This window comes from Ictidomys tridecemlineatus, chromosome 3, assembly GCF_052094955.1.
Source record: "Ictidomys tridecemlineatus isolate mIctTri1 chromosome 3, mIctTri1.hap1, whole genome shotgun sequence".
Taxonomy (NCBI): Eukaryota; Metazoa; Chordata; class Mammalia; order Rodentia; family Sciuridae; genus Ictidomys; species Ictidomys tridecemlineatus.
This window is the reverse complement of record NC_135479.1, coordinates 216,359,516-216,373,228: the sequence shown is the minus strand read 5'-3', so window position 1 is coordinate 216,373,228 and position 13,713 is coordinate 216,359,516. Positions and strand designations below refer to the sequence as shown.

General features: G+C 46.6%; 1 protein-coding gene across 12 annotated transcripts in view; it reads right to left on the bottom strand.

Annotated features, from left to right (window-relative positions):
* Dip2a (disco interacting protein 2 homolog A) overlaps positions 1 to 13,713 on the bottom strand; it is a 92,641-nt gene that overhangs the window by 56,496 nt on the left and 22,432 nt on the right. For 9 of the 12 annotated variants that reach the window (XM_078044828.1, XM_078044830.1, XM_078044831.1 and 6 more), the window contains exons 3-5: positions 12,417 to 12,533; positions 5,364 to 5,483; positions 2,927 to 3,136 (exon numbers count right to left, since the gene is read on the bottom strand). In XM_078044828.1, coding sequence (XP_077900954.1) covers positions 2,927 to 3,136; positions 5,364 to 5,483; positions 12,417 to 12,533 — 447 coding nt within the window. The remainder of the gene's footprint in view (positions 1 to 2,926; positions 3,137 to 5,363; positions 5,484 to 12,416; positions 12,534 to 13,713) is intronic. The other 3 variants (XM_078044840.1, XM_078044837.1, XM_078044838.1) reach the window with 1 other exon arrangement.

The window sequence follows — 13,713 nt, the reverse complement described above, 5'->3', positions numbered from 1 at the left end:
AAAAGTACGCCAGAGTTACAAAGACCCCACCATCACAGGCCTCAAAGGATAAAACTAAAAAATGTCTTCGATGAGCTGGGCATGGTGGCACATGCCTGGGACCCCAACAACCTGAGAAGCCAAGGCAAGAGGACACAAAGCTCCAGCCCAGGAGGTGGGGCGAGATCCCATCTCAAAAATAAAATCACAAATGAAAAACAAGGCTGCAATACCATGTGACCCAAACAGCTGCTTAAAGTAAAAAGGGTCACTGTCACATTTAAAGACTAAGATGGGAAATACAAAATGCTTCAAGCACCCCATCCTGGCCTCTCACCCGCCCGCGTGTATCCCTCACGGTGCACATGCCACCTCTGTGGAAGGAAAGGCACTGCACCGGAAGGACAACAGACACTGGCCTCCTGCAGCACCAAGCAGCAGACACTATTCCAGAGTCCAGGTCCGCTGACCAGAGCAGCGATGGCCTTGGGCTGGTCTCTGGTCAGTGGCTGACCAGGGCAGCGATGGCCTTGGGCTGGTATCTGGTCAGTGGCTGTGCTGAGGGTGCTCTCCAGCATTCCAGCTCACTAGCGCTAACCTTCTGCCAGCTATCACTTCCTTAGAGGAAAGACCAGGTGGGAGTGTTTACATGACAGAAATTAGACAGCCAGACACAAACCCACTCTTCCTGCCACAGAATGTGCCATGTGGGAAGACCTACAGCTCTCCTGACATCGTCTCACAGCCCTTCAAAGAGTGTGACACTGAGCAGACAAACATTTTAGAGCATTTAGTAGGTTCTCTGAGATCAAAAAGAAATTTCCTTGCCGTAAAATCTAGCAAAAATAAGTGATTTAAAAATACACATGAAAAGCAAGGCATATGTGGTAACTTATCCATTATAGGTAGTTTTTAAATAGCCACATAAACTACTCAAAAATGAACTACGATAACAAAAAGTACTGCTTTTAAATACGTGTTTACATTTGTTTCAAAATATTTAACATGGGGCTGTGGTTGTGGCTCAGCGGCAGAGCACTCATCTAGCAGGAGTGAGGCCTGAAGCAACTTAGTAAAAACCTGTCTCAAAAAAAAATTAAATTAAATTAATAAATAAAAAGGGGCTGGGGATGTAGCTCAGTGTCTGCACCCCTGGGACCAATCCCTGATACCAAGAGGAAAACAATAAACAAACATTTTTTTTAAATCACCTTTACCTAAGATGTTCTCATCAAATATTTTTACTGAATATACTCTTCCTCTTTCCAGATTTCTCTCCTTAGTTCAAACTAAAGAATATCTAGTGTTAAAAATAGAGAAAGGGTGCTTCCGCGACAAGAGGAGGGAAGGCCAGGTGCAGGCTGAACATCAGTAGCCGAAGGCGGGGACCAGTGCCTCCTGGGAGCGGAGCTTTCCTGGATCCTGGAACTCGTGCCTACAGGACTGGTTTGCCCTTCCTAACCCTGAAGTCAAAACCCAAAACGTTCCCGCATGGCACTCAAAGTCTCAGATTTCAGAGCATTTAGATTTCTATTTTCAGATGACAGAAACTTAACTTGTACTTTGAGATTTAGAATAAAAGTAAAAATGTTCCCAGAGAGCCACAGAGACAACGAGGGCAGGCCGCTCTTCACAGGAGCACCCGCAGCCCCTCTGTGTGTGGGAAGCATGATGTGGGGGCCAGCTGCTCTCTGACTCGCATCACAGCGGCATGACCCTCTTCAGCAGGGTTACACAGACCAAGAAGAAATGCAGAGCAACTCTGACCAGCCCCACAGAGAGACACTAAGAACCCCGCCCACCTCCAGTGCAGCCAACTGACCACACTTACAGGTAAGAGCGTTTCAGCACACAGGCCCAGAACTGCCTGGACCAGACCACCTTTCACGGGTGTACCACAGGTGCTCCCGTTTCAGTTTCAGCAGAAAAGCAAAGAAAATGAAGAAGATCAAAACACCTGGGGCAGGAGCTGGGATTGTGGCTCAGCAGTAGAGCGGTCGCCTAGTGTGGGCGGGACCCAGGTTCGAATCTCAGCACCACATAAAAATAAAGGCATTGTGTTGTGTCCATCTACAGCTAAAAAAATAAATATAAAAATAAAAACAAAAACAAACCCGAGGCCAGCTCTGGCTCCCACTGAGCAGCCAAGTATTGTCAAGAAGTTATAAACACCTCACTTTCTGTCTTCCTTCCTCTAGAAAATGAGGTCACCAGGAGTCTCCAGTAATACCGCCTGCCTGTCTAGGCACCAAGCAAGAGTGTTCGGGTCCACATGCCAGCTGCATGCTGCCAGCCACACCACCGTCTTTGTTTAAGCAGGATGTCACTGTTTTCCTCCCCGAGTGGGATCTGAAGTGCGTGACTGGAAGAGATCCAGGCATTTTCACGATCAGCTTTGACTGGCACCTGGATTTCAGCTGAGGGGCGCCCGGAGGAAGGAAGGCCATCGTAGCCACAGCCCTGGCCCCTGCCTCAGGACCTCACCTGCTCATACAGGCCATGAGGAAAGGCAGCCAGCCCAACGGGGCTGTGACAACCACAGCAGGCTGGTGACACCGAGCAGGGGTGGGGGTGGAGGATGCCCACCTGCCACAAGAATCGGGCTGCCAGCTCCCAGAGCACAGAAGTACTTCAGCGACCGAGGACACCTCTCGGGTGAGCAGAGGTGGGTTTCCGCGGGGAAACACTGAGCAGCCAGGCCTACTGTCCAACAAGTACAGGGCTTGATCCGGAAGCCAAACTGGCCAGGCACCGTCCCGCTCCTGTCAGGGTCATCGCTGCAAGCCCCACACCAGCTGGCTTTTCAGGCAGACAGGAGCCTGGCGGCTGTCTGTGGAAGGAGCCACAGCCCCACTGCCCTCCACCAGCGGGCCAGGGGAGCGCCTCCATCCTGGGCGTGCCTGACCCTGCCCTGCTGCGGCCATGGCCACGGCAGCTGGTTACTGACCTATGTGGGCGTGGGCTGCAAGGTCTGAGAGCGCGGCGGCGGGTCTGCCTCCCGGGTGAGATGAGGTGGAGGATGCGGAAGATGAGGTGGAGGAGCCCTGAATGACCCGGTCGAGCCAGGGCTCTGCACCGGGGTGGCTCTGGAGCACAGTGGAGCTGAGCTGCCCGGGCCGCTGCACAGAACCCTCATCTTCTGAAGCGGACGATGTGTCTGCGGTGAAAACAACCACGACAGGCATGACGCAGGGTGGGTGAGAGGGTGGCTTCCCACGGGCCAGCCCAGAGGGTGCCGGGCACCCGGGCTGCTCCTCCTAAGGGCATGAGGAGGCTGAGGGAAGCGCTCCATGAGTCCCACTCCTAGAGGCCCTGGCCACTGGCGCACACTGGGGTGAAATGGGCCTCTCTGCCTGGGCACTGCTGCCCACCCACATGGCCACACTCCAGGGCAAGGCGGGCCAGCCTGCAGAGCCATAGCACTGGGGCGGCCGGGGCTACACCTGTCCACAGGTGTCCTTGCAGGCAGATCACATGAAGTAGCTCTAGAAAGAGCTCAGTCAGTGAATTAACTGTGGACAGCAGTCTGTCGGGTCAGCACAACCACACTCACGGGTTCACAGTTGTCAAAAGAGTCTTTGGCAACGACACCGTGTCCACAGCTCTGCCCAGTAGAAATGATCTGACGGCAAATCCTAAGATGTTTTCCGACAATAAAGGTTAAGCACAGAATCACCACTGAACCACTGAGTCGTCTTGTGATCTGAGGTGTCTGGTTTTCCCCTATGATTCCAGATTCATCAAACCAAACACGAACGTCACGAGGGCAGCCACAGAAGCTCCTGAACGGGAAGCCACCAGCCCCTCAAACTTCAGTCAGGGTTAGTGGGAAGTTAGACAAACCCCATCTACAACTTTTAATTTCTCATGGAAACAGCAAGAAAACAACAAAAAATTACTAGAACTGTCCAAATAGTCCTCAACTGTCCCACTGAAGTCCTGGTAACAAGATACCAAATGACAGTGACAAGATGAGAATAATTGAGTTTTTGTAGTTTACTAAGTGCTTATTTAGGGTTCTTCTCTTCACCCCAAATATTAACAGTATCTTGAGTTTTTTAAACAAAAGAAACTAAAATCCACCCACAAAGTGCTGCAGAGAGGAAAGGCAACTTTAGATTTTCTTTTCAAGATCTATAGCTGAGAAATTTGAAAGTATTATGCTTATTTTGAAATTATTTTTAGATCTAATGAACTTAGCTCAAAAATAGAAATTGTCAATGTTAAACTGAATTGTATTAAGTTAGTAGGTATTATGTAGAGTCTCTTATTTACCATTTCCATTCTTATGTTGGTTGTACCTGTGGATGTCACTGAGAAAGTTTAAAGATTGCACATTTGAAACAAATGCTCTTTACAAATAGTTAGATTTTTTTTTAAGAGAGAGAGAGAAAGAGAGAGAGAATTTTTCAATATTTATTTTTTAGTTCTTGGCAGACACAACATCTTTATTTTATTTTTATGTGGTGCTGAGGATCGAACCCAGCGCCCCACGCATGCCAGGGGAGCGCTTTACCGCTTGAGCCACATCCCCAGCCCCACAGAAAACGAGATTGTTGTGCTGTGATTTTATCCAGGATGTGAGAAACAAATATTACCCTTGGGCTGGGGTTGTAGCTCGGTGGTAGAGCACTTGCCTAGAACGTGCAAGGCCCTGGTTTTGATCCTCAGCACCACATAAAAATAAGTAAATAAAATCAAGATATTGCATCCAGCTACAACTAAAAAATAAAATTTTGAAAAAAAAATATTATCCTTGGAGCTTTTTTCCCTTGCTGCACAAATAACTGTGAACCATTTTAAGTGACTTAAACTATAAACCAAACAGTACAACCGACTAAGATGACCCTGCACTGCAAGTCATGTGACTAAGATGCTGAAGCTTTAGATGAAAGCTAAAGAAGTGTTGGATTCTCATGGTATGACTACAGTAATTATAACCTTTCAGAAGAGATTCTTCTAACCTGAAAACATCTATGAACTGAATTTTAGAAGATAAGTGTATTAACTAGTTATTTTGAAAGATACCAAATGCAAAAGTTGCAGATCTATATAATTTAATAAGTTCATATACTCCACATGAATGTAAGTGTGTTAATGGAGATTTGTCTTGTAAACAGTTGAATGTACCTAAGTTTTCTGTATGTGAAAATGTGGTTATTACAGGGATAAGTAAACTTTCAGTTTTTAAATGGGAAAAAAAAACCAACAAAGTGCTGCAGAGTACACGTGTCCCCGTGGGAAGAACAGTGCCGTGTACATCACAGACACACCACAGCATGCTTACTAAGTTCCCCAAATCTGTGCTCCAAACAGAGGGACATTCCAGCTCAGGGGATCAAACACCAGGCCTCAGGCCCACTCCCAAGACCACCCATCAATACCTGGGGGGGTGTAGGCGTCCACGGAGGAGTGCGCCAGGACGGAACGTCTCTTCGAGGGCATCGGCATCCTCCTCTCTTTGTACTTGGCCAGGGCTGCTTGCACGGCCTCCGTGTGGACATCTACAGAGAGAGCAATGGCAGAAAGGTTTTGACAAGACAAGACTCTACTTCTGTCCTCATGGCTCACGAAGGGGACAAATCTCTGACTGCCTAACCATCCTACACTTTTCTAAACAGGAACCAGAACAATATATCCATAGTTATAAATTAAAACAACCACCAAAGAAAAATACCCAAATTTGAAAATAAAGTGAAAGAGATAAGCCTGAACAAATCTCTGCCGTGAGAACCAGCATCGAGACTCGCCAGCCTGCTCCTCCAGAAGACCCACTGCAGACACAGAGAAAACATCCAGCTCTCGCACGCTGCAGCCAGTGGTGAGAGAGCTATAACACAGGTGTCTTCTAGGTTGAGGGGCCTTGCACGTCTGCCCAGCTCCGGAGCGGGAGGCCATACAGGTGCAGACCAGAGCACAGATCAACCTGGGACTGCCGCTTTGAAAAGCTCCACCCTGCCAGACAGGCACAAGCCATCAGCACAGCGACTCGGGAGCTGGGACAGGAGGGTCACAAGCTCGAGGCCAGCCTGGCAACTTAGCGAAACCGTCTCAAAATAAAAATTAAAGGGCTGGGGGTACAGCTCAGCACCATGAAACAAAACAGGAGGAAGAATGTCTCACCTCTGTGCACTGAAAACGTCTAAAACAGCCACCAGCCCAACAGGCTCGCATCATTTTGAAACCTCCCCTCACCACAGGGTCACTGAGAATCATCAGCTCTGGGGCAGGGGAGGAGCACCTCACCCTAAGAGACTTGGGCAAGCCACGAAGACCACACCAGGCCAATTCAAGAGGCCCCAGAGGCCAGGATGGGCAGATAATATCACAGATGTGTACTCAGGAAAGGTGAAGAAAGGAGAGGAAAAGAGGAAACAGAATCCTCAGGCAGCCATGGGAGGAGGCCAGTACCCACCCACTGTTTCAAAAACTGGCGATAAATGGAGAGATTCCACATGCACCCTGACCTTCCTGTGCAGCCAGTAACTGAGGGGAAGTGCACTGTCAGAGGCCGTCCAGGCCTGAGTAAGGAGCAGCGGGATGCCCTTCATCATTCCACAGCCCTGAGGAATCAGAGCCAGGGACCACGCACAGCCCTGGCTTCTGCCTCACAGTGAAGAACGAGACGGACTCCACAGAGCCACCACACACACTGCCACACACTGCCAGGCTGCATGGGCTGCCGACTAGGGAAGACCAGAAACTTGCCAACCAGCTGCCACATGCACATCTCACCTGGGTCCTGGATCCAAACAAACTTTAAAAAAGGAAATGAACACTGTCTGAATACTTGATATTAAGGAATTACTGCTGAACACTGCTGAATATTTGACATTAAGGAATAGTGACTATTCATTACTTTGTAATAATGCCATTTCTTTTAGAAATACATATAGCAGTACTCCCTACCTGTGGTTTCACTTTGAATAGTCAACTGTGGTCTAAAAATATTATGTGAAAAAATTCCAGAAATAAAACACTCAATTTTTAAATTGTATGCTCTTCTGCACAGCATCATGAAATCTCACACCACTGTGTTCCAGCTTGCCCAGGTCATGGATCACCCCTCTGTCTAGTGTATCCACGCTGTATATGCTACCCACCATAGGTTACATAGTGGCCGCCTCAGTTATCACATGGACTGCTATGGTATCACAGTGCTGGAATACAAGCAACCCTGGTTTTATTTACTAATGGCTCCAGAGTACAAGAGTAGTGATCCTGTAATTTGAATATGCTAAAGAGAAGCTATAAAGGGTTTCCTATAAGTGAAAAGGTACAAGTTCTTAACAGGAAAAGAAAAAGAATCAGAAAAGATGGTGGAATGAGGTAAACATCATTACCCAAAGTACATGTAGGAAGACATGAATGGTGTGACTCTACTTTGTGTAGAACCAGAGACATGAAAAATTGTGCTCTATATATGTATTATGAATTGAAATGCATTCCGCTGCAATGCATGACAAATTAGAATAAATAAAAGAAAAAGAATCATACACCGAGGTTGTAAGATATATGATGAGAATCAACCTTCCAGTACCCAACCCACTATTTTGAAAATGGGGGAAAAAAATTGAAAGAATCCAGAATGTATTGGAAGGAAAAGAAATTCATGACTATTTTGCCATCATATCTCAAACTTGTTTAAAAGTCATGGCCATGGTATGTGGCAATTAGGGATGAAACAGGCAGGCGTCAGCTGGGTGAGGTGGAGCACAGCTGTCATCCCAGGCACCAGGAGCCTGAGGCAAGATCACAAGTCCAAGGCCAGCCTCAGCAACACAGAAAGGCCCCTAGCAATTTTTTTTTTCAAAAACAACTTTATTCATGATACATATTTTAAAAAAATTCCCACCCCCTGGAAATGAGCTAAAAAAAATAAACAAAACCTACCTCCCACCTCCCTGTTCCCACTTCCTCCCATTCCCTCCAAATAAAAGGGAAAAAAACAAAACAAAACAAAAAAACTGACTGTAGATGCTAGGCCCCTAGCAATTTAATGAGATCCTGTCTCAAATAAAAATGGCTAAAACATGGCTCACTGGTAAAGCACCCTCAGATTCAATCTTCAGTACCAAAAAAAAAAAAAGGATAAAACAGATGTTAAATATGTTTAGAAAAAGAATGGATAAAAAATGTGGCATTTATACACCATGGAGTATTACGCAGCACTAAAAAATGACAGAATCATGGAATTTGCAGGGAAATGGATGGCACTAGAACAGATTATGCTTAGTGAAGCTAGCCAATCCCTAAAAAACAAATACCAAATGTCTTCTTTGATATAATGAGAGCAACTAAGAACAGAGCAGGGAGGAAGAGCAGAAAGAAAAGATTAACATTAAACAGAGACACGAGGTGGGAGGGAAAGGGAGAGAAAAGGGGAATTGCATGGAAATGGAGGGAGACCCTCATTGTTATACAAAATTACATATAAGAGGTTGTGAGGGGAATGGGATAACAAACATGGAGGGAAATGAATTACAGTAGATGGGGTAGAGAGAGAAGATGGGAGGGGAGGGGGGATAGTAGAGGATAGGAAAGGTAGCAGAATACAACAGTCACTAATATGGCAGTATGTAAAAATGTGGATGTGTAACCAATGTGATTCTGCAATCTGTATTTGGGGTAAAAATGGGAGTTCATAACCCACTTGATTCTAATGTATGAAATATGATATGCCAAGAGCTTTGTAATGTTGTGAACAACCAATAATAAAAAATAAATGAATGAATGAATAAATAAATAAATAAATAAAACATGGCACAGGGCTAAGGTTGTGGCTCAGCGGTGGAGCACTCACTTTTCATGTGTGAAGTACTGGATTCAGTTCTCAGCACCTCATATAAATAAAAAAGGTTCAGCACACGCCATAGATTCAGGCATTAACTGGGGGATCCCAATCAGTGCCCTGAGGATCCACAGCTAAGTGGTAAGGAGAAAAAACCTTAAAACTGACACGAATCCTCCTCAAATGATCCCATGAAATACAAAAGGAAGGAACCCTTCCAATTCATTCTTAATTCCTTTTAAGGTTCCAATGATATTCTTCATGGAAACAGAAAAAGCAGTTATGAAACTCATTTGGAAAAATAAGGAGAAATCCTCAGTGAGAAAAGCAAAGCAGGAGGCATCCCAATAGCACGCCCTTAAACTACACCACAGAGCCACAGAAACAGCATGGGGCCGCACCAAGACACAACGGAGACCAGTGGAATGCAAGACACTGGACAAGGGGCCATAAGTCGTCACTGGAGAGGAGACAGCCTCTTCAACAAATGGTGCTGGGAAAACTGGAAACCCACCTGTAATAAAGTGAAATTAAGCCCCTCGCTCTCACCACGCGCGACACTCAACTCAAAGTGGATCGAGGACTCAGGCATCAGACTGGAGACCCTGTGCCTACTAGAAGGAAATGTAAGCCCAACTTCCCAAATGTCGGCTTAGGAACCGAATCTGTAGCAAGACTCCTAAAGCTCAAAGAAGTAAAACCAAGAATCAATAAATGGGTTAGTATCAAACTAAAAAGCTCCTTCACAGCAAAGGAGACATCCAAGACAGTGAAGAAAGAGCCCGCAGAATGGGAGAAAGTCTTTGCCACCTGCACCTCAATTAGAGCATTAGTCTTCAGGATATATATATATATATATATATATTTTAAAAAAACCTCAAAAAACTCAACTTCAAAAAAACCAAATAACCCAATCGATAAAGGGGCAAAGGCACTGAACAGACCCTTCACAGAAGAAATACAGATGGTCAACAAACATGAAAAAATGTCCAACATCTCTAACAACTGGGGAAATGCAAATTAAAACCACTCTGAGATTCCATCTCACCCCAGTCAGGATGGCAACAATCAAGAATACAAGTAACAATAAATGTGGTGAGGATGTGGGGAACATGGTTCACGCACACATTGCTGTTGGCACTGCAAATTGGTGCAACCACTCTGGAAAGCAGTATGGAGAGTCCTCAGAAAACTTGGAATGGAACCACCATTTGACCCAGTTATCCCACTCCTCGGTACATACCCAAAGGACTTAAAATCAGCACACTGCAGTGACACAACCACATCAATGTTCACAGCAGCTCAATTCACAATAGCTAAGCTACGGAACCAACCCAGGTGCCCTTCAACAGATGAATGGATAAAGAACATGTGGCACATATACACAATGGAATATTACTCAACCACAAAGAAGAATGAAATCATGGCATTTGCCAGTAAATGATGGAACTGGAGACAATCATGCTAAGTGAAATAAGCCAGTCCTCAAAAACCAAAGGCTGACTGTTCTCTCTGACGCGCAGTGGCCAACACGTAATAAGGGGTGGGGCAGGGAAGAATAGAAGTTCATTGGATTAGACAGAGGGGAATGAAGGGAAGGAAGGAGGGATGGGAATAGGAAAGACAGGAATGAACTGGACGTAACTTTCCTACGTCACATATGGATAAATGACCAGTGTGACTCCACATCACGTTCAACCACAAGAATGGGGAGTTATGCTCTATATATGTATGATATGTCAAAATACATTCTATTATCATGTATATCTAATAAAGAACAAATTTTTAAAAATTAAATAAAAATAAAACTTCTATGAGAAAAAAACGAGAAAGACCTTGAGTCAGGCAAAGATTTCTTAGGAAGAACAAAAGTACTATGCACTGGGAGAAGTGGAACCTTAGGTCTCTTCAAAACCAACAGCACTTTAAGAAAATGCAGAGTCAACTAACTGCAGCCTGGGAAAGGATCGCAAGTCCCACTGACGATAAAGGAGGAGGCAAAGCTCATGAGGGCAACACGGAGGGCTGGGGTGAGAAAAGTAGGTGCAGGACCATGGTGCGGCTATGTGTGGACACCTGCAGGGTGCGGCCACCTAAGGACTCACTGCAGGGGTTCACCTTTGTCAAACTGGGAGTGTCAGACATTCTTGACATGACCACTTCTTGCTGGCCATGGTGGCACATGCCTGTTAATTCCAGCTACTCAAGCAGCTGAGGCAGGAGGATCAGAAGTTCAAACCAGCCTAGGCAACTTGGCAAGACCCTGTCTCAAAATGAATCTTGAAAAATATGTATGTGTATAAAGGACTGGTATGTAGCTCAGTAGTAGAACATCCTCTATCATCTTTTTTTTTTTTTAACTTCCAGTGCTGACAATTGAAACCAGAGCACTCTACTGAGCTACATCCCAGCCCTTTATATTTTTATTTTGAGACAGGGTCTTCCTGTATTGCCCAAACTGGCCTCAGACTCAATCCAGCCTCAGCTGCCCGAGGAGCTGGAATTAGAGGTCTGCACCACTGAACCTGGCTGGAAAAGACTTACAAAAAGAGCCTCATCATTTATAAAAGAGATACAATGACAATATGAAAACATGGTTGAGCAGGTAGAGTACTCAAAAGTGATTGACATGTAATGTACAATTAAAAACATGAATGTTTCTCAGTGAATCTTCTGATAATCCAAGTAAAATACTAAAGGCAAATTTATTCATAAAAGCACTGCCAAACAGTGGCAGAAATCTAATTAAAAGAGAATCTCCAAAATTAGCAAAGGAGCGTGAGCATGTCTGCCCCTGGTGGTGGTACTCTGGAAGTGCTGGACTCTGCACGTCCCGGGAAAAGCCAGCACAAGTCCGGAGGCCAGGCTGCTGCTACCCAAAAGCAGGACTTGGTTCCTGAGCAGTATGACGATGTAAATCGTTGCCCCACATTTACACTGGTGCACTGTGGTGGCACATAATGGTGGGATCTGCTGCTACAGAAGCTTTTTGCCCACAATGTAACAGTATAATCTGGCTGATGCCCCCCAGTATTTCCCCTCCCTCCCTCCCTCCCTCCCCCCCTTTCCTCTATGATGTCCCTTCAATTTTCATGAGACCAACCTCATCCCTTTCTTTCCCTTTTTCCTCTCTAGCTTCCACCTGTGGAAGAAAACATAGAACACTTGACCATCTGAGTTTGGCTTATCTCGCTTAACATAATGTTCTCAAATTCCATAAATTTTCCCACAAATGACATCATTTCATTTTTCTCTCTGACTGAACAAGATTCCATTGTGTTATAAGCCACATTGTCTTTATCCATTTATCTGTCAACGGACACCAGGCTGGTTCCGTAATCTGGCTGTTGTGAACTGTGCTGCTAGAAACGTGGGTGTGCAGTTGTCAGTGCAGCGAGAGGACTTGAATTCTTCAGGGCCAATGCGAGGAGTGGTACAGCTGGGTCACAGGGTGGTCCTCTTCCTGGTCTTTGAGGAGACTTCATACTGCTTTCCACAGTGGTTGGACTAATTAACCATCTCACCAATGGCTCGAAAGTGGAAAACGACTTCTCTTAACAGACATTCTGGCAAAGGAACGCTGACCAAAAGCCAGGCGGTCAGAGTGCAGGTCCTGCCTGCCCACCCACTTCCCAGCTTGACCTACCTGAGCGGAAACGTTCATCCCTGGCGGTGGTGGGCCGAGACCTCTGTGGCTGGAGTGCAGCAGTGGTCAGCGAGGGCCCAGGCACTCTGCTCTCTGATTGCAGACATGGGTCTACTCCTAAAACATAGTTTTTGGAAATACAAAAACAATTTGCTTTTCCAGTTATGAAAAAAATTCCACTTGAAACAGCAAGTATTTGTTACATATGGCTGGACACGCACGCACGCACGCACACATACGCGCACGCGCTGTGCTCAACCTGGTGTGGTATCTGATCAAAAAGAGCTGCTGACCTGGGATCAGAGTATGATATGATGCAGTGCTCACTAGGACACTCATACTACCTCTCCCCTCCCCACCCGGCCAGGCCCCACCTCCCACTCTCCATCTACAAGGGTGACAGTGACAACTCTCAGGCACCTGGACAGCACAGCACCAGCAGCTCAGGGCAGATGCATGGGCCTTGGGTCTCTCAGGCAGCAGTTTATCTACAGAGTGGCCCTGAAAAGCCCACCCCTGCAAGTGACTCTCCTAAATGTGCAAGACTTATGTCCCTTGTTCTTAGCACTGTCCATGGTATCAGAAACAGCCACCCACCACCAGGGGCTCAGCAGCCCTTAGCTACAAACAGAGAAAGTGGAACAGAGGAGGAAGAACAGCAGAGCAGCACTGCCAGGCGAGGTATCCAGGGACACAAGGCCAGCACATGGGCCTAGCCTGCCCCTTAACAGGGCCTCCGGCCTGCGGCTCCCACAGCCGGGCTCTGCACAACAGCAGGAAACAGGCCACCCTCTCCGCATGCCTCACCAGCCCTGACCACAGCCACTGAGGGCGGTGAGCAGGGTACAGGTGCACAGGATCACCCTCCGTCTCATTGCTGCTTGAGTCCTGATGGTGGGTGTGACACTTGTTAACAGAGCAAAGCAAAACCAATAGTTGGGATTCAACAAAAATAATGTGTTCAACCTCAGGCCTCTCTTCCAAAATGTCTCATTAACTGACCAGCAGCATCCCGGCCCCCATGGCTCTTGACTAGACTTTGACAAGACGCAGAGTCTACCCCTACTCAAACCTGGTCAGCAGCCACTGTGACAAGCAGGGTGGCAGAAGCAATGTCATGTGACTTCCAAAGCTGGTCATGGGAAGCAACACAGCCCTACCTGGCTCCACCAGGATTCCTGAAGTCCAGCACAGGGAGCCACATGCTGAGGAGCCATGCAGGAGTCTGTGGGCCCAACAGCCTGGAGGGGAGGCCAGGCTCATGCTCCCACTCTGGCTGGGCAGGTGGAGTGAGCAC